Source organism: Brassica napus, chromosome C9, assembly GCF_020379485.1.
Source record: "Brassica napus cultivar Da-Ae chromosome C9, Da-Ae, whole genome shotgun sequence".
Lineage (NCBI taxonomy): Eukaryota > Viridiplantae > Streptophyta > Magnoliopsida > Brassicales > Brassicaceae > Brassica > Brassica napus.
Genome location: NC_063452.1, coordinates 55,679,474 through 55,701,647, shown reverse-complemented (window position 1 = coordinate 55,701,647; position 22,174 = coordinate 55,679,474). Strand labels below are relative to the sequence as shown.

Genomic DNA, 22,174 nt, shown 5'->3' with positions numbered 1-22,174 from the left:
CATATTTTTATGGTATATTAATGTTGTGCAGAGATAATTTTGAAAAGGGAAAAAAATATATGGATAAGATATCTTGGGAAAATAGTCAATTCAGGTCCGATCAATGCTGGAACATAATTAAGAATTCACTTACTTGATTCAAACTTCATTTTGAAGACAAATTATTTAACCAATCCGTCTACAGTGAAGCCCTTAACAGATTGTCTCATCCCTGACATGGAAAAAATATGCAAGGATTGTTACTATTCTAAGAGAATGAAAGAATTTATTATTTTCATTTAAACAAGATAATCACATAACAAACACACATATTTACATATTTTCTTTTTGGAACATCAACTTTATTTTATGTTTTAAGTTCAACTATATTTATTTCGGTGCAACTATCAACTATTTATTTCATTTTTATTGAATCGATTAGCGAAAATCACTTATGCTATTTCCCTTTGAATTAAGGAACTTAAAAACAAAGTAATACACTATTGTATTTAGTGAATATCAAATGGATCAAAAAAAAATTGAACTTATTAGAAAATAAAACATACGAAACCGGCGCTAATACCACCGGTTAACAAAAAAAAAGTAGAGTTATTCTGAGTAATTTTCTCTACTTTTTATTATAAGAAAGAATATACAAGTAAATCTGTCAATATATATAAACGAAACCGATGCATGGCAATGATGAATCTTGATTTGATCTTCTTCTCGAGAACCTCATTGCTTCCGCTTCGTCTCTTCCATTTCCACATTTACACTTCATAATATCGCTTCACCCACTTCTCTTCTTCCTCATTTATAACACACACACATTTATATACATATATAGTTTACGTTTATATATTTTGGACTCGCTATTGTAATTTTTATAGTATCTCTTTTTATTTTCTTGAAAAGGTCCTCTTCTCATCTAAACCCTATAAAACTCTGTCCTCCTTTCAATTTCATATTTCTTTATATTTTCTCGTTCATTGGACACTGAATGTGATAAATACAAGAAAAGAAATTTAAAGGTCGATCAATGGAGGTTATTGTTCGTGCATCCAACAAGAGAAGTCTATTTCTAATCTTCCTTGTTTCTCTGGTTCTCTTTCGAAGTCAGAAGTTTACACAAGTCTCAGCTGTTAACTATACCAAACCGCATAGACAAGTAAGTAGCTTGAGAGCTGAGAGGATCCAAAAGCACTTAAACAAGATCAACAAGACTCCTGTCTTCACCATCCAGGTTTGAAATGTATATGTATTTTTAACATACTCAAATGCATTTGTTGGTTTGTATAATTTATAAGTGAAATATTTACCCTTTTGTTGTTATAAAATAATAATTCACAGAGTCCAGATGGTGATGTAATATATTGTGTACCAAAAAGAAAGCAGCCAGCTTTGGATCATCCACTCTTAAAGCATCACAAGATTCAGGTAATTCTGACCATTCAGCCTTTCTTTGTTCCTTTAGAAAAAAAAACTTTCTTTGTTCAATTAAATATTTGTATATAGGCATCTGTAGCCCTCCAAACTTATGTGTAGTATTAAACAAACATTTATTCATTTGTATTTTTAATTTAAAATGCTAAATACGGTAGCAAATTTAGCTCAAACATATATATAGTATATTCCTGAATTCTAACGATTACCAAATTTATATTAATTTTAACATAAGATTATATGTTTAGTCAAAAAAAAACATGAGATTATATGGAATAAATTTAACACCTTTCTGTTTTAGGTGAAATCCGATTTAAAATGATGTTAATGAATTTGATGTGATAAGTTATATAAGTATATTGCTTTTTGTAATATGTTTTATAAGTGTAGTAAAGCTATCTTTTTAATGAGAACTTCATTATGATAAATAATGCAGAGAGCACCGACGAGAATGCCGCAGATGATGGGAAAGGAGAGAACCGATGATGTTAAAGAAGCAGCCAATCTATTGGAAAGTGCATGGCAAATGTGGCACGTGAACGGCACGAGGTGCCCCAAGGGAACTGTTCCCATACGACGGAACACAATGAATGATGTGCTCAGAGCCAAGCATTATTTGACTTTGGCAAAAAGCGATGTAGTATTGACCTTGCTCGGAGGACAGAAAAGCCTGATGCCCTTTGGCACTAGTGGACACGAGGTACACTGAATCATAAACTCACTCCCTTGTTTCAACAACATTTTCGGTTAAATATTAGCTTAATACTAATAGTCAAACTGATTAAATATTTTGCTGGACAGAGCTATACGTACTTTAGCATTGTCGATACCTATATATACGATAGAAGTGTTAATGTGAATCGTCTGTGTAATCATTTAATGATGGACTTATATAACAGCTTCTAATGTCAGTCTCATTAATTAAAGTCATAAAATACATAAAACATAAGTATTTAATGGAGTTTAAGACCCGGTCTCGTTTTAATAATTCTTGAATGAATACAATTCTCTACTCACCTCAGGATCAGTCACAACATCCGCGCTTCTGTGCAACACAAGGAAAGGAACGCTCAGATCTTGTAGCTTCTTCCCCAAGTAAGCCGTGGACCATGAAGATGAGGCCACGCGGCGGAGCACACGAAGTGCCAGATCGTTGGATTTCAAATGAGGAAAGTACGATAATAGCCTTCAGTAGTGATAAGAAGTTCCAGCTAGACATCGCTATATTTCGAGTAGACGAAGTATTATTCAAAATAATAATTTTCAAACTTTTGCAACATATATAGTATTCAATTGAATTCATTCAAAATTGAAAAACTTTCCATAAAAGTGCTTTTATAGTTTATATATAAATCAAAAAGTTCATATGTATTTTTGGTTATTAATTAGTTTCTTGTTTATCTTTCAATGTTGGTAGTTGACCGCATGTGACTATAATCAACTAAGAAAATCTTTTAGACTAACTAAGTGGTACTAACAAGAATCCTCACATTGCTATCTTCCAAATGCTATAAACCTCTCTAAACAAACCGGTATATGAAACGTTCCGTATAAGGATATATGAAACTTTCACAGATATCGTATCAATAGGGACATGGTATTTGTTTTGCTACGCGAAAAAAGAGTACCTCAAACTTATTAACGAACATAAGGGTATTCTACAAAAGAACTGTTTTAGAATATTGGCAGCGAAGTTCACTGATCCATCGTCTCTTTGCCTGCCTACATTTACCCATAAACATAAGCAACAAATCAGACTCAAGACAATAACTCTAAGCAAGCGGATATCACTCAGGGAGAAACTGTACCAGCGAAAGATCATTGAATCTATACATTTTCTGAGCATCTTTCTGATCCTTGAAAACAACATCCTGTGGATGAAGCTCACAGACCTGTAGAATAAAAATTTCAGTTGATTGTGTCTTCTTCAAATCATCCTCTGTCAAAAGATAATCTTCATCAAAAAGACATCGTCTAGATTAACCTTAAACAGAGTTTTGGCAAGGTTTTTGAGAGCAAATGATGGACCAATCTTCTTCTTTGCCTTAATCTGCATTTAACAACAAGTTCCTCATGAGCCAAAGCGAGAGAGTATATATGAAACTTCCACAGATATGTAGCACAAACCTGTTGCAACTCTACAGTTTCACCATCACGACATGCAACCCCTTCCGTCACAGCCAAAACAGACAACATCGAATCCTACAAAACAACAAAAAGACCAAGATTGGGTTCATGGAAAAAGATAAAACCAAAAGTAACAGCTTTGATTGATTACTGGGTTAAGAAATAGAAACATACTCTGCCTCTGCCTTGTGGGTTACCATTTACCAACAGGAACTTGCGGTACAGAGGAAGATTTAGAAGTAGAAGGCAGGTCACGGTAGTGTTTTGGAGAAGCAATTTTTGAAACAGGGTTTTTGAGAGCAAATGATGGACCAATCTTCTTCTTTGCCTTAATCTGCATTTAACAACAAGTTCCTCATGAGCCAAAGCGAGAGAGTATATATGAAACTTCCAGAGATATGTAGCACAAACCTGTTGCAACTCTACAGTTTCACCATCACGACATGCAACCCCTTCCGTCACAGCCAAAAAAGACAACATCGAATTCTACAAAACAACAAAAAGACCAAGATTGGGTTCATGGAAAGAGATAGAACCGAAAGTAACAACTTTGATTGATTACTGGGTTAAGAAATAGAAACATACTCTGCCTCTGCCTTGTGGGTTACCAACAGGAACTTGCGGTACAGATGAAGAGTTAGAAGTAGAAGGCAGGTTGCGGTGGCGTTTTGAAGAAGCAATTTTTGAAACAGGGTTAGGGTCTCTGTCTGTGGGAGAAGTATCACCATCACCAGGATTTTGTTTCTTTACCAATTTTGGTTCTGGTTGAGCGAAGATCAAGCTACCACCAGTTGAGAGGCAGTAAAGGGAGAGTTCTTGGCACTGGAAGAGATGGAGTCTCCAGTCTTTAGCCAACTGCCTGTGATGGTCATCACCACCATCCATCAGAAACAGGGTGTACTTAACAGGTGGATGATCAAACCCCTCGAAACCAATACTTAGGAATGGATTTTTTTTCCACCAGATGGCCGGCGGCTTAGTGCCACAGTTCGTCGATGTGTAGCTCATCGATGTGTAGCGTAGTGGGGGTGTCTTGAAAAATAGCCAATTTCCTGCATTTTCTGGTATGATCTTTAGCTGCCAAGGAAGTGTGGTGAATAATCCAGCAACGTGATCCAGATTTGGAACACCTGTTTGTAAGCCTCGGACACTGTTCAGCAGAGCCAAGATACAAACCCTCTTTCGATGTTCTCCATCAAGGAATCCGTCGAAGTAATGAAAAGCCACAGCTCGTTGGGCAAATTCTCGTGCCAACTGAAAATGGCCGTAGCAGCAGTGGCTGCGATTTTGCTCAACTTTCAGGAAACAGCCGAGTAGAGGACAAGTTTTAAACAGGCTCCGCAGAGACCTGTATCGGCAAGGAAGAGGAGGTGGCGGCTCCGCGGTATTAGCGTCTTCTTCCTAGAAAAGAAAGACAGTCTCAGCGAGAACAAGGCCTAAAGTTACTCTAACCCTAAATAGCCCAAACACAAAACAATAGCCCAAACCCTAAATACCAACATATCTACAATGGAGTCATCTAGCTATTACCTAAAAGAGCCCAAAACAAGCGCTAATATCAAGATACCTCAACAATGGAATCATCCATCGAACAGAGCCCAAACACCAAAACAAACCCTACAAGTAGTCTCAATCATCTCGGTTACTCTCTTAAGAGTCCATCGAGTACCTAACAGAGCCCAAACACTTAATCAAACCCTAATTATCAGTCTCGGTTACTCTCTTAAGAGTCCATCGCAAGATTCGCGTCAGACTATTACAAACACCCGCTAAATATGAAGATAGGAATCAGATATTACCGGATCCTCCTGCTCTGGTGCTTGTTGCCGTGGTGCCTGATGCGGTGCTTGTTGCCGTCGTGCCTGCTGCGGTGTCTGTTGCCGCGGTGCCTGTTGATGACGAACCACGACTCTCCCCAAACACTAAAACAAACCCTAATTATCAGTCTCGGTTACTCTCTTAAGAGTCCATCGCGAGATTCGCGTCAGGCTATTACAAACAAGCGCTAAATATCAAGATAGGAATCAGATATTACCCCTTGCGGCGGATCCTCCTGCTCCGGTGCCTGTTGCCGTGGTGCCTGATGCGGTGCTTGTTGCCGTCGTGCCTGCTGCGGTGCCTGTTGATGACGAACCACGACTCTCCCCAAACACTAAAACAAACCCTAATTATCAGTCTCTGTTCTCTCTTAAGAGTCCATCGCGAGATTCGCGTCAGGCTATTACAAACACCAAAACAAGCGCTAAATATCAAGATAGGAATCATCTCGTCAAGCATTACCTCTTGCGGCGGATCCTCTTGCGGCGGTTCCTCTTGCGCCGGTGCCTGTTGCCGCGCCTGTTGCCGCGGTGCCTGCTGCAGTGCCTGTTGCCGCGGTGCCTGCTGCGGTGCCTGCGGTGCCTGCTGCGGTGCCTGTTGATGACCAACCACGAATCTCTTCTTGAGAGGACGATGATCATCAGAATCAATGGCTAGAAGTTGTTAGCGTCCTCTCCTCTTTTTTTTTTCTTCGATCGTCACAGAGAAGTAAGTTTGTTAGCGTCCTTTTTTTTTTTTTTTTCTTTCTTGTTAGTGTTTAGCGAGAATTGTTTTCTTTTATACTGAGTCGTAATGGTAGGATAGAAAGGCTTGAGGAGATATTTAAAAGGAGAATTGAAAATATTATTTTTTGAGGAGATATTTAAAAGGATAATTGAAAATATTTTTTCATGTGTCAAGTACAGGAATCAGACGTGGTTGAAGTGGCGTGGCACACAAGTCATTATCTTGATCTAGCTTCGTTTTAAGGTACATACATGATAAAGCTTCATTTCAAAAGAATTTTTGGCCGTAGGTTTAAAACAACTAAGAATGCTATTGGACACTGTTAGGTCTTACCTCTATGATTATGTGTAGTGGTTCAACTTATTGAAATAACTTAGTCGGACCCCATGCTTTGTCCGTTGCATTTTCAATCAAGATTGTATTCTCTGTCAAACTACTAAACTGTTAGTCTTACCGATTGCTACAGTGCTTTAGCATTCTGGATGCCACTTGAGGTTTCAGTCATCATCATCTAACCACAGAGATCCCTCTCTCTACGCAGGTTTTGGCTTGTGGGTACTGGAGGATTTCAGATTCAGAGTTTAGTAGACAGAAAGAAACATATACACACATATGTTCTGTTTTGTTTTGTTTGTGTAAACATTCATACAGCTGATTTGGTGACTAGTGAAGTCGTGGCTTTATTGGTTGGTTCCGACTCAGATTTCGTTTAGGAAGAAACATTCTTCCTTCCCTTTTTGGGACCTCCACAAGATTTTGGTGTGGAGGCATTTGCGATAGTCATTCCCTTGTAAATATGTTGTGTACTTATATGAATCTGTAATGCAGCGTTTGTAATTTGGTTATGATTTCAAAAAGCAGGGATTATCAAACTATTTGTGGATAATGCAAGCTTCCATAACTCAACTCAAATAAATAACGTACAACCATTTCTGTTTTCGGTTAAACTGCTATCTTCACCAGAAATGGGATGTTACAGTGACTATGAGAGGACACACGTGTTTCTTACAACACAAATGCACATTTGAAGAATATGCCATATCATGGAGGTACAACAGGTCGGGTGGAGTTCCGGCCAAGACTCAAGTCCCAAGCCCAAAGGAACACTATCACTCTTTGGATTACTGCTGAGGCTATGGCTGCACTTGGAAGAATGAACATGTCCTGACTGCGAATTATGTATTGGGTTAACATCGATAGCAACGTGACCATTTCCATTTTTTAAGGTTAGAGCTCCGCTGCATCTGCATCTGCATCATATGCTAATCCCCTCTTGTCTTCTTCATGACACTCAATATCTTCATTATAACCTTTCAACAAGAAATCCGAGCAGTTTCTGCTGCAACCGACCTCCTGGACCTCTTAGGTAGCTGTAGCGTAGTGCATTAGCCATTTCGTTTGTTGTTATAGGATAAAGAGACAGAGATTCAAACTGGATGAAGAAAAACATTCAATCATGAAAACAGATTAATCATCTCTAGTCTACATAGCGAGTAGAATTCATTAATCCAGGGTAGAGAAGTAGGAAAGAACATTCAACGCACCATTTAGATCACAAGAGGAACAAAGACACGCAAATAAGTATGAGGGAATGCGGACTCAATTGCAAGCTAAAAGTTGGAATATTATAAGGAAGAAGCTATAGATGGTAAGCTTTGCAGATTCTCTGCAGAAATTATGATATTTGTGGAATTGAAAAGAAAAAAAGAGAAGCAAAACTTAGACTAGCTCACGTTCAAATATTGGTTTTGTCCCTATCTGGAAAGATATTTACTGAAAATTGAAAATTGGTGCTTTGGATTTACTGTTACCATTAACCAAAACTAGTGTTAAAGAGTCTTTGTTTACTTTAACAAGGTTAGCCAATCTAAAGAATGATTACCATTTTATATGTGGTTCCTAGAGTGTGACTAGCATTAGGACAAGTCACACACATATCTTCTGAAATGAAACAAATTGTAACCAACTTCAATGATATTTAAATGATAATAACCATACACGATTTAAGTTGCATCTAAATATTGGCATATATAGCCGAGAAAGAAAAAGCTCTCAGCTGAATTGGATGTCACACTTTGATGAAGCTTTGGGGAGAGTCAGTAGATTAGCTCGCAAGAACTCAATCTGGTCGTCTTTGTCCGAGTTAACACCAACTTTAACAGTTTCAAGACATTCCAACTTACCTAAGAAATGCATCATCTGGTTCAGCTCTTCAAAAGAACCTCCATACTCTAAAATCTCTAGCACCTTCACTTGACATGTCCATAAACAACTTATTGTCTTCTCCTCCTCCAAAATCTTCCTCTGCTTCTTAGGGATGCAAGCACATGCATCTCCGCATCTATTTGTTATTCTGTGCACAAGACCCTGAAACCAGAGACCAATTTGTTATGTGTAATGATGGGCAACCCACACTAGAAACAAACAAACAAACAAAAAGAGAAAACTGATAATTACCTTGATGACTAAAGTGTGTAGATTTGGACAACTATTGAGCAGAAGTGGCATTACTTGCCAACCTTTTTCCTTGTCACTCTCGATCGATAAATTAAGGAGGTTGTTGAACATTGGCATGGATTCACAGCAGAAATGAAAAGCCTGGTATAATAAGCTAATCATCAACAAACCAAGATACAATAGAAAAACAGAAGATTAGAAAAAACTGACCTCAAGAGAATCAGGAGACAAGTGAAGGGTTGTAATATTGCGTATACCCGCAACTAGGTGTGAAACATCACCAATTATAGCTACCTTATGTTTATCATTAAAGGAATCATCATCATCATCAGCAGCAGCAGCAGCCTCATCATCATCCTCATCATCGTAATCATAATCATAAGTTGACTCCCATAACCTGAGATCCAGCCAGACTTGGACAAGCGAATCCAAATCATCAAACCAATGATTCTCGGATACATAACAAGAATAGTCCAGTTGCACAAGATTGGGTGCTCTCAAATAAGTTCCTTCGGGGTGATAACCTTTTGGAAGATTGACAAAAACCACAAGCCGCTTGATAGTTTCGCTTTCCACGTGCTCACCACAATATGACGGTTTCAAAGGATCAGCATCACTTATGAACAAGTCTTCCAGCACAGGGCAGCCATCTATGAGCCGACAATAGTCCGGATGATCAATGGCTGAAAATGATAACATAGAAAGTGATTTGAGCGCTGGAAGAAAAACACGCTCAAGGACGTGAATAAGATGGTTACCGGATAGTGTGAGCGTAACCAATGTCTTGCACGTAAACAACTCTTGCATTATATGAATACCACAACAAGTGTCAGCGTGCAAGTGTAGTTCCAATAAACCCCGCTCCATAGCAGTCCAAATGCAACGGTCCAAACAAAGTTTCACATGATCATGCGTACACGCTGCTGCGTGACAGCGACTGCCATATACATGTCCGCGAGACAGAGATAATTTTTTGATGATAGGAGAATTGTTTAACAGAGCAGAAGTCTTGTCCACGAAATCTAAGAAGCGATGTGCTGCACCACATGATGCGACTCCTTCCTTGGTGGGATACATAAACATCGAATCATCAAAACAAAGGCTGTCTACAAGACACAGCAGATTCTTCCACCTCTTGGACAGGATCGATGTAGAAGCAGCCTCTTTTGTCGGAACCAAAGACAGGATTTTGCCAAGAAGCTCATCTGGCAAACTACTTATCAAATCTCTAGAAAACGTTTTCATACTAACCTATCCGTACCTTCAAAATCGAAAGACTCAAAAGACGAAGCCAGAGGGAGACGAGGAAGAACCAAAAAGCTTAAGAACCAAAAAGCTTATTCTTTTACGATGGGATCTGAGAGCAAGAGAGAGAGAGAGAGAGAGCCCTAACCTTCTTCTTCTTCTTTTTTATATAAAGTAGGGATTAACCTGGCTAAGCCCGGGATTTTTATTTATTTATTTATATAATATATATTTATATAACTGTTAAGATGCATGTCATAATTAAAATTTATTTTTAAATTTTAACACGTTAAATTAACATATTTTTTACTATTTAAATATTTTTTGAATTGTATTTTTTGATTAAATTATTGTATTATAATGTTTATGTAAATATTTTTTGTGATGTTTGAATTTGTGTTGTTAGTATACTTAACCTAGATGATATTGATGTTTAGCAATTTTTTTTTTCTGGAAATAGAAAATAATGATATATCAAAACGTATCTAATACTTGTTAAATGATAGTATAATGTAAATTACATCCATTATTTGAAAATAACCATTTGTTGTTTTTTTTTTTAATCAAAAATTATTTTTATTTAAAAACATTATTCATATATAATATAATAGTTTAAGTTTGGAAAATTTATCTATATGTATAAATTATGTATATTTTTTAAAAAATAATTTAAGATATTATATATTGAGTAACTGAATAAAAGCTGAATTTCTTATCTTGAAAATGAAATATTTATATTTTTGTCTTCATGTTATACTCACCAATCCAGCATTGATATTTATAACTCATTATGTTTTAAAAAAAAACTTAGTTTTAAGTAATAAACGAATTTAATAAATTAAATTCATCACCTATAATGTTCTGTAAACTATATTTGAAAACTCTCTAAAATAATATTTTAAGCATAATATTACTATTATTTAATTTAAGTTATTTTAAGCATAATATATGTTAAACCAACTTAAATTATATTTACTACTAGGAGGGTGTCCGCGCTTCGCGCGGAATATTGTTTTATTGTTGTTAAATATGATTTTTGGAAGATGTGATTATGTGGTCAGTATTTATTGTGAACATCATTATTTGATGTTTTTTATGTTATGTATTAGTAGCTAATAAGTTAATATATTATGTGTTTGTCTTTTTAATAATGTGTTGCTGTATGTATAATACTACTTGTTAGTGGTAAAATGAGTTTCTGATGTAAAATTATTGAATTTCAATAACTTTGTCTTTAAGAATTTGTTGATTCTAAGATTAACAGCGTCAAAATTGTATTTTAGTTTTTCACATTTTTGAACATTACTCTTTTAGATGCTTTTTGCACTTTCCCCCATATTTTGACCTTGAGCCATCACCATCTATGTATTTCGTTTACCTCTCCGGTGTGCAGTGCTTCTCACCATCACTGGGAAAAGACTCACCTCTGTGCTCTTGTTTTGCTCACCTTCTTTTTCTTTGAGATTATATGTTATTTGTTATAGATCAGACATATTAGTTCCATGTTGTGTGGTTGTTTCTTACGGCGTTGTATGTTATTTCAGTCAATATTTGTCGTTTTTTTCTTTCGATTTTGGCTAAGGTTAGAAACTACATCGCATTGGGTTGGGTCAGAGTTTAGTTGTCATTGATGTTGTTTTCCTTGTTGCTGGTTTGCCATCGATAGTCTCTGCTCGTCTTGGTTCTCAAAATCAGGTTTTTGGTGATCCGACTTCTATGTTTTTTTTTCATAACTCGAGTATGGATCCACGGTTCGTTGATTTCATTTTGTCTCTTTTTATCTCTTTGTTCTCTCATCTCGTTGTACCTTTCATCGCTGATCACGTCTCTGGTGGCTCTCCATTTCGCCATATTTGGTACTCTAGGTTTGGATAGTGTTTTTCTCTGTGTATGCTTTGTGCACTTGAAAGGTTGTTTATGGTCTCAAGCTTAAGCTTTGGTTTCTCGGTGGTTGGCTTCCATTCTCCCACACTCGGGTTGTTTATATTCTTCTCATGCATCCCTTGGTGTAGGTGTGCGGAGCTACTCTTTTAGAGCTTTGGTTTCTTCTATTCAGAGTTTTGTGGTTCTTCGTTGTCATGGGCACCTTGTATGTACTTGTTTAGTTTGTGAGGTGCTTCTTATCTATTAACTGGTGCTTGTGTTTCTGGTGCTTTAGACATGCATCTTTTTGTTTTGTGGTGATTTTGTTATTCTGATAATTATTCTTTCTCTGACCCGCTTTTTTGGTTTTTTGCTCTGGTGCTTGATCGAGATCCTTTGTGTTCTGGGGATTGCTTTATCTCATATTTTATCTTTTTACCTTTTTCTGACATCTGTTTGTTCTAACCAAGACATTCTATGGTAAGATGAGATAGATTAGTCTTCTTTGCTGGTCTTTTTTCAGCTCCAAACTTTTATTGAGTTAATATTACTATGGTATTTTTCTTTTTTCTTTGTGATTGCGGAAGTTTTATGTTTAGATTATGTATTACACTCTAATTTCTTTTTATTAGTTTGGTCATTTTATATTTTTAATAGTTAAATAAATATATAATTTGTAAATTAAATAATAGAAAATGGTAAAAAATAGTAAAATAACAAAAATTATGTTATTTTTAGTTATGAATAAATTAAATATGTAAAATTTATTTCAATTATTTTATTTATTTATTTATTCATATTGAATTTTAGTAAACAATAAAATAGATTATCAAACTTCAGACGATAATAGTTAGTGCGAAAATGATTAGATATTGCATAATTAGAAAGCATTTGACCAAATTACACTAATCTAAAAGAATAAGGACCTAAAATGTAAAAAAAAAAAATACATGGATGACACGTGTCGCAAAAGCCTCGTGCCACTTGTCAGAAGAAGGGAAAAAGCCAACTTTATATATATAGATACGACCATCCTAAACCGGTTAATAAACCAAAAACAATACTAAACCAACATGAACCAATACCTGATTCGGCGAAGAAAGAAGTGTTCGGGATAAACGCTTGAATGGTTATTAACTGTAATGTTTTGATCATGAAAGAGTTAGTATGAATATTAACAATAAAATTATGGATTAGATTAATTTAAATTTGTAAGAATACCTTTGAGTCTATGAAAAGCAATTCAATTCTCATGAATAAGTTTGGCTTTTGAAAGTTGCGGATTTCCCAACAATGAATCCACCTAACAAAAAGTTCGTTGTTATAAAAAATCTCCTTCAAAGTCATTAAAGGTTTTTGGGACGGCAAGATTTTATAGGGACATTCTTGATGTAAAACTATACATTTTTATTTATATAATTTACTACCATTTCAAGATAGATGTACATTTTAAGATAGATGTTTAGATCTTAATGTATTTTTTCTATTTTTAAAATGTTTATTTATATTTCTTATATTTTTATTTACTTAATATCTATATTTTATATTTTAAAATAGATATTTAAATCTTAATGTACTTTTTCCATTTTTTTAATTTGTGTATTTACTTATATTATATATTTTACATTTTAAGATAGATGTTTAATGCTTAATGAACTTTTTCCATTTTTTTAAAAAAACTGGGTATTTATTTATTATTATATATATGTAATTTATATATTATATATTTACATTATTTACTTATTATATATTTTTCTGTATATGTATTTCCATTTCTTGTACTTTTTATTTACTTAATATCTCTATTTTACATTTTAAGATAGATGTTTAAATCTTAATGTACATTTTCCATTTTCATTAAATTGTATATTTCCATTTGTTATACTTTCTATTTACGTAATATCTATATTTGAAATTTTTGGATATACTTTTAAATCTTAATGTAATTTTCCATTTTTAATTGCGTATTTACTTATATTATATATTTACTTATTATTTATTTTTCTTTATATTGTGTATTTATATTTCTTATACTTTCTATTTACTAATAATTTTATATTTTAAGATAGATTTACATTTTAAGATAGATGTTTAAATATTAATGTAGTTTTTCCATTTTTTTAAATTGTGTATTTCTTTTTCTTATACTTTCTATTTGCGTAATATCTATATTTTACATTTTAAGATAGATGTTTAAATATTAATATACTTTTTCCATTGTTTTTAAGATGTTTATTTCTTTTTCTTATACTTTCTATTTACTTAATACCTATATTTTACATTTTAAGATAGATGTTTAATATTTAATGTACTCTTTCCATATTTTAAAAATTGTGCATTTACTTATTATTGTATATATAATTCATATATTTATATATTTATAATATTTACTTATTATTTATTTTTTTATATATTGAGTATTTCTCTTTCTTATACTTTATATTTAGTTAATATCTATATCTTATATTTTAAGATAGATGTTTAAATCTTAATGTTTTTTTTTCCATTTTTAATGTAAAACGACAATGTTTAATAGAAGAAACTTGGACAAATAGTCAAATAGTTATATTTATGTTTTTTTTTTTTTATAAAATTTTAATGTTACATTATGGAGATAAGCCATTTTTAGTGAAAAATGGTAATCTTACATATGTTTAATGTAGTTTTTCCATTTTTTTATGTTGTATGTTTACATATTATTGTTATTTTTAAATGTAAAACGGTAATCTTACGTATGTTTAATGTAGTATTTCTATTTTTTATGTTGTATGTTTACATATTATTTATTATTTTTGAAATTATATATAATATTTTTTTTTTACAAAATAGTAATGTTACATTATGGAGATAAGCCATCTTTTTTAGTGAAAAACGGTAATCTTACATATGTTTAATGTTGTTTTTCCATTTTTTTGTTGTATGTTTACATATTATTTTTTAAAAAATAAATGGTAATATTACATATGTTTAATTTAGTATTTCCATTTTTTATGTTGCATGATTACGTATATTTATTATTTTCGAAATTATATATAATATTTTATTTTTTTTTTATAAAACGATAATGTTACATTATGGAGATAAGCCGTCCTTTTTTTAAAGTGAAAAATGGTAATTTTACATATGTTAAATGTAGTTTTTCCATTTTTTATGCTGTATGTTTACATATTATTTATAATTTTCGAAAATTAGTAATATTAAAATGTAAAACTATATTTTATGCCACGTGTCATCTTTCGGGAAAAAATTTTTTTGCTGATGTGGACGCTCTATAGAATTATTTTTGAAATTATATATAATATTTTTTTTTACAAAATAGTAATGTTACATTATGGAGATAAGCCATCTTTTTTAGTGAAAAACGGTAATCTTACATATGTTTAATGTTGTTTTTCCATTTTTTGTTGTATGTTTACGTATTATTTTTTTAAAAATAAATGGTAATATTACATATGTTTAATTTAGTATTTCCATTTTTTATGTTGCATGATTACGTATATTTATTATTTTCGAAATTATATATAATATTTTGTTTTTTTTTATAAAACGATAATGTTACATTATGGAGATAAGCCGTCCTTTTTTTAAAGTGAAAATGGTAATTTTACATATGTTAAATGTAGTTTTTCCATTTTTTATGTTGTATGTTTACATATTATTTATAATTTTCGAAAATTAGTAATATTAAAATGTAAAACTATATTTTATGCCACGTGTTATCTTTCGGGAGAAATTTTTTTTGCTGATGTGGACGCTCTATGGAACCTCAAAAGGTACCTTTTATTAGTAGGGACTAGGAGTTAATCTGCGCTACGCGCGAGACTATTTTGATTTTCAAATGTTAATTATATAGTTTTTTTTTACATTGTATTACGAAAAACAACCAAATTCTGAATTGTATATTTGTGTGAATATATATTTCCTTAGGAAAAAACTGAAAACTATACATATTTCAGATAGATGTTTAATATAGTTTTTCATTTCTTATATTGTATACTTACTTATTATTTAGTTTTTCTTATATTGTAGGACATCTCTCTCAAAATATTTTTTAAGTTTTTGTCACAAAAATAACATTGAATAAGTAAAATAACAAAAATAGCCACTTTTTATTTTGAAAATTTTAATTTTAATTTTTTTTTAATTTGAAATCCTATCCTCAAAACCCCACCTTTAACTTTAAACCCTAAATCTAGATTAGTTAATCCTACGGTATAAAAGTATTTTTACTCTTTAATAAAACTTCATTTGGTCATTTTTCTTATTGAGGCTATTTTGTGACAAAAACTTAAACTGGCCATTTTAAGGAATTTCTCTGTATTGTATATTTATTTATTCTAATTTTTTTGCTTTTATATCAAATGGTAAAATTACAATAGATATTTAATGTAATATTTCTATGTCTTATATTGTATATTTGCTTATTATTTATTTAACTATACATTTTCCATTTAACTATACATTTTTGAGATAGATTGTTAATTTTTTTATATTGTATATTTACTTACTATTTATCTTTTATTATTTCGTATATTTACTTTTTCTAAATTTCTTGCTTTTATATCAATGATAATATTATGATATATATTTAATGTAATATTTTTATTTTTTATATACTATATTTACTAATTATTTATTTTTTCTTATATTTTTACTTATTATAATATGTAAAATTTGTATCTCTTATATTGCATATTTACTTACTATTTATTTCTTCATATATTGTATATATATTTGCTCATAAAAGTATTTGTAAATAATAAAAATGTAAAAAAATACATTTTCAGATAGATGTTTGATGTTAGTTTTTATTTCTTATATTGTATATTTACTTATTATTTATTTTTTCTTATATTGTATATTTACTTTTTTTTATTCTAATGTTATGATAGATGCTTAATGTAATATTTTTATTTCTTATACTTAATTATTTTTGTCAAAATAAATATACTTAATTATTATTTATTTTACTATACATTTTTCAGATTGATTTTTAATTTAGTTTTTTCAGTTATAATATTATATATTTACTTATTGTGTATTTTTCCTTATATTGTATATTTATTAATTCTAATATTACGATATATGTTTAATATAATATTTTTATTTGTTAAATTGTATATTTACTTATTATTCCTTTTACTAAACATTTTTTCAGAGAGATGTTTAATTTAGTATTTTAATTTTTTAATTGTATTTTACCTATTGTTTATTTTTTTATATTGTATATTTTTTTTTTTAATTTTCTTCCTTTTATACCAAATAATAGTATTATGATTGAGGTTTAATGTAATATTTATATTTCTTATATTGTACGTTTCTTTTACACATATTGTATGCTTGTTTTACTTATATTGTATATTTACTTATAAAATATTTGGAAATAATAAAAATGTAAAACTATACATTTTTCAGATAGATGTTTAATATAGTGTTTCTATTTCTTAAATTGTATATTTACTTATCTAATTGTTTTTCTTTTATATGAAATTGTAATATTACGATAGATGTTTAAAGTAATATTTCTATTTCTTATATTATATATTTACTTATTATTTATTTTATAATATATTTTTCAGATAGATGTTTAATATATTTTTTGTATTTCTTATATTATATATTTACTTATTATTTTTTTATGTTTTATATTTACTTATTGTAATATTATAATAAATGTTTAGTGTAATATTTTTATATTGTATATTCACTTATTATTTATTTAACTATACGTTTTCATATATATGTTTAATTTATTTTTTTCATTTTATATATTGTATATTTACTTATTCTAATTTTCTTGCTTTTATATCAAATGATAATATTATGATATATGTTTAATGTAATATTTCTATTTATTATATTGTATATTTACTTATTATTTATTTTTCCTTATATTGTATATTTAATTATTATTGTTTAATGTAATGTTTCTATTTCTTATATTGTTTATTTAATTATTATTTATTTTTTCTTATATTGTATATTTAATTATTATTGTTTAATGTAATGTTTCTATTTCTTATATTATTTATTTACTTATTATTTATTTTTTATTTTTTAAATAATAATGCGTCGTCCCATGGGAGAAGTTTTTTTCGCTGATGTGAATCCTATAAGGAACCTCTAAATGTCTCTTTTATTAGTATCTATTTCTACTAATGTATATTTACTTATTGTGTATTTTTTCTTATATTGTATATTTACTTATTCTAATATTATGATATATGTTTAATAAAATATTTCTATTTTTTAAAATTGTATATTTACTTATTATTTATTTTTCTACACAATTTTTTCACACAAATGTTTAATTTAGTTTTTAATTTCTTAATTGTATTTTACCTATTGTTTATTTTTTGTTATATCGTATATATACTTATTTTAATTTTCTTGCTTCTATATCAAATGATAATATTATGATAGAAGTTTGAAGTAATATTTATATTTCTTATATTGTATGCTTGTTTGAATTATATTTTATATTTACTTATAAAATATCTGGAAATAATAAAAATGTAAAACTATACATTTTTTAGATAGATGTTTAATGTACTTTTTTCATTTCTTATATTGTATATTTACTTTTTTTATTGTATATTTACTTATCTAAATGTTTTGTTTTTATATCAAATTGTAATATTACGATAGATGTTTGATGTAATATTTCTATTACTTATATTGTATATTTACTTATCTAACTTTTTATTGTAATATACTTTTCAGATAGATGTTTAATCACTACAAGAAAACATATTTATTACAAGGGTCATATTCCTTGTTAATTCGTTGTAATAGAAGGGTTACAACGAATTAACAAGGAATAGCGTTTCGTTGTAAAACGCTCGTCGTAATGCAAGATTCGTCGTAACTTCCATGTAACATTTACGACGAAATAAATTCGTTGTAAAAGCGAAAGAGAGTATTTCGTCGTAGTTTCGTCGTAGTTTCGTAGTTACGCTTCATCGTAAAAGACTCATATAGTTTTCTTGTAAAGTCGTCTTTAAGTACTTGTACAATTAACGACGAATTTACAAGTCTTTTAATGTAAAGTCCTTGTAATATTTACGAGGAATTTACAAGTATTTCCTAGTAAATTTCCCGTAAAGATTACGAGGATTTTACAAGGAAGTACTTGTAAAATCCTCGTAATCTTTACGAGAAATTTACATCTCATTGTCATATTATTATATTATTATGAAATATTCAAAATCAAAATATATAATTTATAAAAGAAAATATTGAAAATTAAATTTTTTTTTAAAAAAAATATATAAATGTCATAAAATAATATTCAAATTAATAATAGAAAACAAAAAAATTGAAAAATAAAAAGCTATGGGAGAACGCCGTCGAAGTAGTTGTTGGAGGTGTTTCTTCCTGGAGAGTCTCGTACTTCATCTATGGGTTCCGTCTCGAAGTGTAGGATGAAGTCGTCCTTGTGGCTTCATTGATGAAGCTTATTCATACCGTCAGTTCCATCTTTTTAGGAGCCACCTTGAAAAAAGAAACATATTAATATAATTAATTACATAAAATTATAAGAAAATAAAATATATTTAATTTTTTAAAAAAAATATCTAATCAGTCGTTTAAATGCCTCAACCTAATATTTGAATATAGTTTTGTTACCTAAAATTACCACCTAAACTAACCACCTAATCTAATTAACTAAACTAATTATCTAAACTAACCACCTAAACTAACCACCTAAACCTAAATTAATATTAAAAACAACATACCTTTGAGAGAAGGAGAGGAGTGGTTTGAGATGAATGAAGGAGGCATTCCTCATTCATGTTTCGAGTTTATATAAGAAAACAACATTCCTCGTAAAGTCATCGTAATTTTATGAGGAATCTACCAGGCCCGCGTTTTTAGTGTTACGAGGAATCTACCAGGTACGCGTTTTTAGAATTACAACGAATTTACAAGGAATATTTACGACGAATTTACAAGGAAAATTTTACGACGACTTTACAAGGAAAGCTTTACAATGAAATTACAAGGAAAGCATTACAACGAATTTACAAGGACACATGTATTACGAGGAATCTACCAGGCCCGTGTGTTTTCTATTACGACGAATTTACTAGGACTATATCTGAAACCCCGAAAATCAAATTCCTAAACCCCAAAATCACTTATCTATTTACACCATACCCTTTTACCACATCATCCCCTTTTACCACATCATCCCCTTTATCATATTTTTTTCTTAAACCCTAAACTCCAATTGGATCCTTAAAGCGCAAGTTATAAGTACTATAATCAAACAACCACTTGATAGCAAATAATCAAATAATTCTGTAATCTCTAAACCGAGGGTATGAAATGAAGTTAACTTGCTTGGCTTGAGAATGCTTACAACAAAATCAGTTTGGTAAAACAGCTTAAACACGTTTTCACCAAAAATAATGGTAACATGTTTCGTGAAAAAAATCCTTGTAAAGTTACAACGAATTCACAAGGAAAGCATTACAACGAATTTACAAAGAAAGAATTACAACGAATTTACAAGAACACATGTTTACGACAAATCTACCAGGCCCGCGTTTTTAGAGTTACAACGAATTAGCAAGGGAGCATTATAACGAATTTACAAGGAAATCTTTACAACGAATTTACAAGGAAATGATTACAACGAATTTACAATGACACGTGTATTACAAGGAATATACCAGGCCCATGTTTTCCATTACGACGAATTTACTACGACTATATCTGAATCCCTGAAAATCAAATCCCTAACCCCCAAAGTCTCTTACCTATAACCTCATATCCCTTTTACCCCATTCCCCCCATTCTCCCATTTATCCTATTTTCTCTTAAACCCTAAACTCCAATTAAATCCTTAAAAGCCAACAAATAATTATTATAACCAAACAATATAAACTTGCATTAAGTCTTAAACTGATTTATATATTTTTTAAAAATATTTAAAACATATATTACATCATTCTGAATCATTCGAGTTTTCAACAATATCAGTACAATGATTATCATCGCTTGCATCGAACTCTTCTTCACTTTCTTCATCCGTCATATCGTCGAAAAGATCTTCATATTGACGGTTATCCACATCAATTAGAAGGATGTCATCAGTTTGTTGTTCAGATACTTCCACTTCAGTGATACACACTTCTTCTTGCAAAAGTGATTCTTCTCTAGCAACTATTCGTTCACGAGGTGTAACTTTGATAGCAGCTAATCAAGTTATTCCAAAATCTCTAAACTGAGGATATCAGTTTGGTAAAGCATGCTTAAAACACGTTTTCACAAAAATTAATGGTAACATGTTTCGTCGTAAGAGCTTTGTAAAGTTACAAGGACTTTACAACGAATTTTCTCTTTACTCTTAAAATCGACGTAAATTTACATGTAAATTACCACAAAACATTTTCCTTGTAACTTTACGACGAAATTCAGTTTTGTCGTAAAATCGTAGTAATTTTCTCGTAAATTTACGAGGAATATATTTCCTCGTAATTTTTCCTCGTTATAGGCATGTTTTCTTGTAGTGAATGTATTTTTTTGTATTTTTTATATTGTATATTTACTTATTCTTTATTTTTCTTATGTTTTGTATTTACTTATTGTAATATTATAATTAATGTTTAATGTAATATTTTTATATTATATATTTAGTTATTATTTATTCTACTATACATTTTTCATATATATGTTTAATTTAGTTTTTTATTTCTTAATTGTATATTTACTTATAATTTATTTTCCTTATATTGTATATTTACTTATTAGTTTAATGCAATGTTTCTGTTTATTTATTTACATATTATTTATTTTTATTTATATTGCAAATTAACTTATTATTTATTTTATATTTTTTAAATAATAATGCCACGTGTCATCTTTTTCTAAACATTTTTTTTCACACAAATGTTTAATTTAGTTATTAATTTCTTAATTGTATTTTACCTATTGTTTATTTTTTGTTATATCGTATATTTACTTATTTTAATTTTCTTGCTTTTATATCAAATGATAATATTATGATAGAGGTTTGAAGTAATATTTATATTTCTTATATTGTATGCTTGTTTGACTTATATTTTATATTTACTTATAAAATATCTGGAAATAATAAAAATATAAAACTATACATTTTTTAGATAGATGTTTAATGTTGTTTTTTTATTTTATATTTACTTATAAAATATTTGGAAATAATAAAAATGTAAAACTATACATTTTTTAGATAGATGTTTAATATAGTTTTTTCATTTCTTATATTGTATATTTACTTTTTTTATTGTATATTTACTTATCTAAATGTTTTGCTTTTATATCAAATTGTAATATTACGATAGATGTTTGATGTAATATTTCTATTACTTATATTGTATATTTACTTATCTAACTTTTTATTGTAATATACTTTTCAAATAGATGTTTAATGTATTTTTATATTGTATATTTTCTTATTCTTTATTTTTCTTACGTTTTGTATTTACTTATTGTAATATTATAATTAATGTTTAATGTAATATTTTTATAT

The 22,174-nt window shown here is 30.0% G+C and overlaps 3 protein-coding genes across 4 annotated transcripts; 1 reads left to right on the top strand and 2 right to left on the bottom strand.

Moving 5' to 3' along the window:
- Nucleotides 1-54: 54 nt before the first annotated feature.
- Nucleotides 55-2,793, top strand: LOC125593069. Its single transcript, XM_048769044.1, has 4 exons — nucleotides 55-1,222; nucleotides 1,330-1,416; nucleotides 1,859-2,122; nucleotides 2,445-2,793. The coding sequence occupies exons 1-4, from the start codon at nucleotides 1,019-1,021 to the stop codon at nucleotides 2,706-2,708; spliced, it is 819 nt and encodes a 272-aa protein (XP_048625001.1). The 5' UTR covers nucleotides 55-1,018; the 3' UTR covers nucleotides 2,709-2,793.
- Nucleotides 2,794-2,957: 164 nt separating this feature from the next.
- On the bottom strand, nucleotides 2,958-7,486 carry LOC125592748. Its single transcript, XM_048768136.1, has 9 exons — nucleotides 7,444-7,486; nucleotides 5,830-6,020; nucleotides 5,585-5,701; nucleotides 5,349-5,471; nucleotides 4,135-4,950; nucleotides 3,961-4,035; nucleotides 3,407-3,472; nucleotides 3,231-3,314; nucleotides 2,958-3,144 (listed from the first exon to the last, which is right to left on the bottom strand). Exons 1-9 carry the CDS (start codon nucleotides 7,484-7,486, stop codon nucleotides 3,118-3,120), a joined length of 1,542 nt encoding a protein of 513 aa, XP_048624093.1. The 3' UTR covers nucleotides 2,958-3,117.
- A 563-nt stretch (nucleotides 7,487-8,049) lies between these two features.
- LOC111214002 (F-box/LRR-repeat protein At1g48400-like) lies at nucleotides 8,050-9,948 on the bottom strand. 2 transcript variants are annotated; one of them, XM_048769043.1, is made up of 4 exons: nucleotides 9,309-9,946; nucleotides 8,761-9,233; nucleotides 8,551-8,691; nucleotides 8,050-8,460 (listed from the first exon to the last, which is right to left on the bottom strand). In XM_048769043.1, the coding sequence occupies exons 1-4, from the start codon at nucleotides 9,793-9,795 to the stop codon at nucleotides 8,146-8,148; spliced, it is 1,416 nt and encodes a 471-aa protein (XP_048625000.1). In that variant the 5' UTR covers nucleotides 9,796-9,946; the 3' UTR covers nucleotides 8,050-8,145. The 2 variants fall into 2 exon arrangements, with proteins under 2 accessions (XP_048625000.1, XP_048624999.1); XM_048769042.1 differs by having other exon boundaries at nucleotides 8,761-9,948.
- Nucleotides 9,949-22,174: the final 12,226 nt, after the last annotated feature.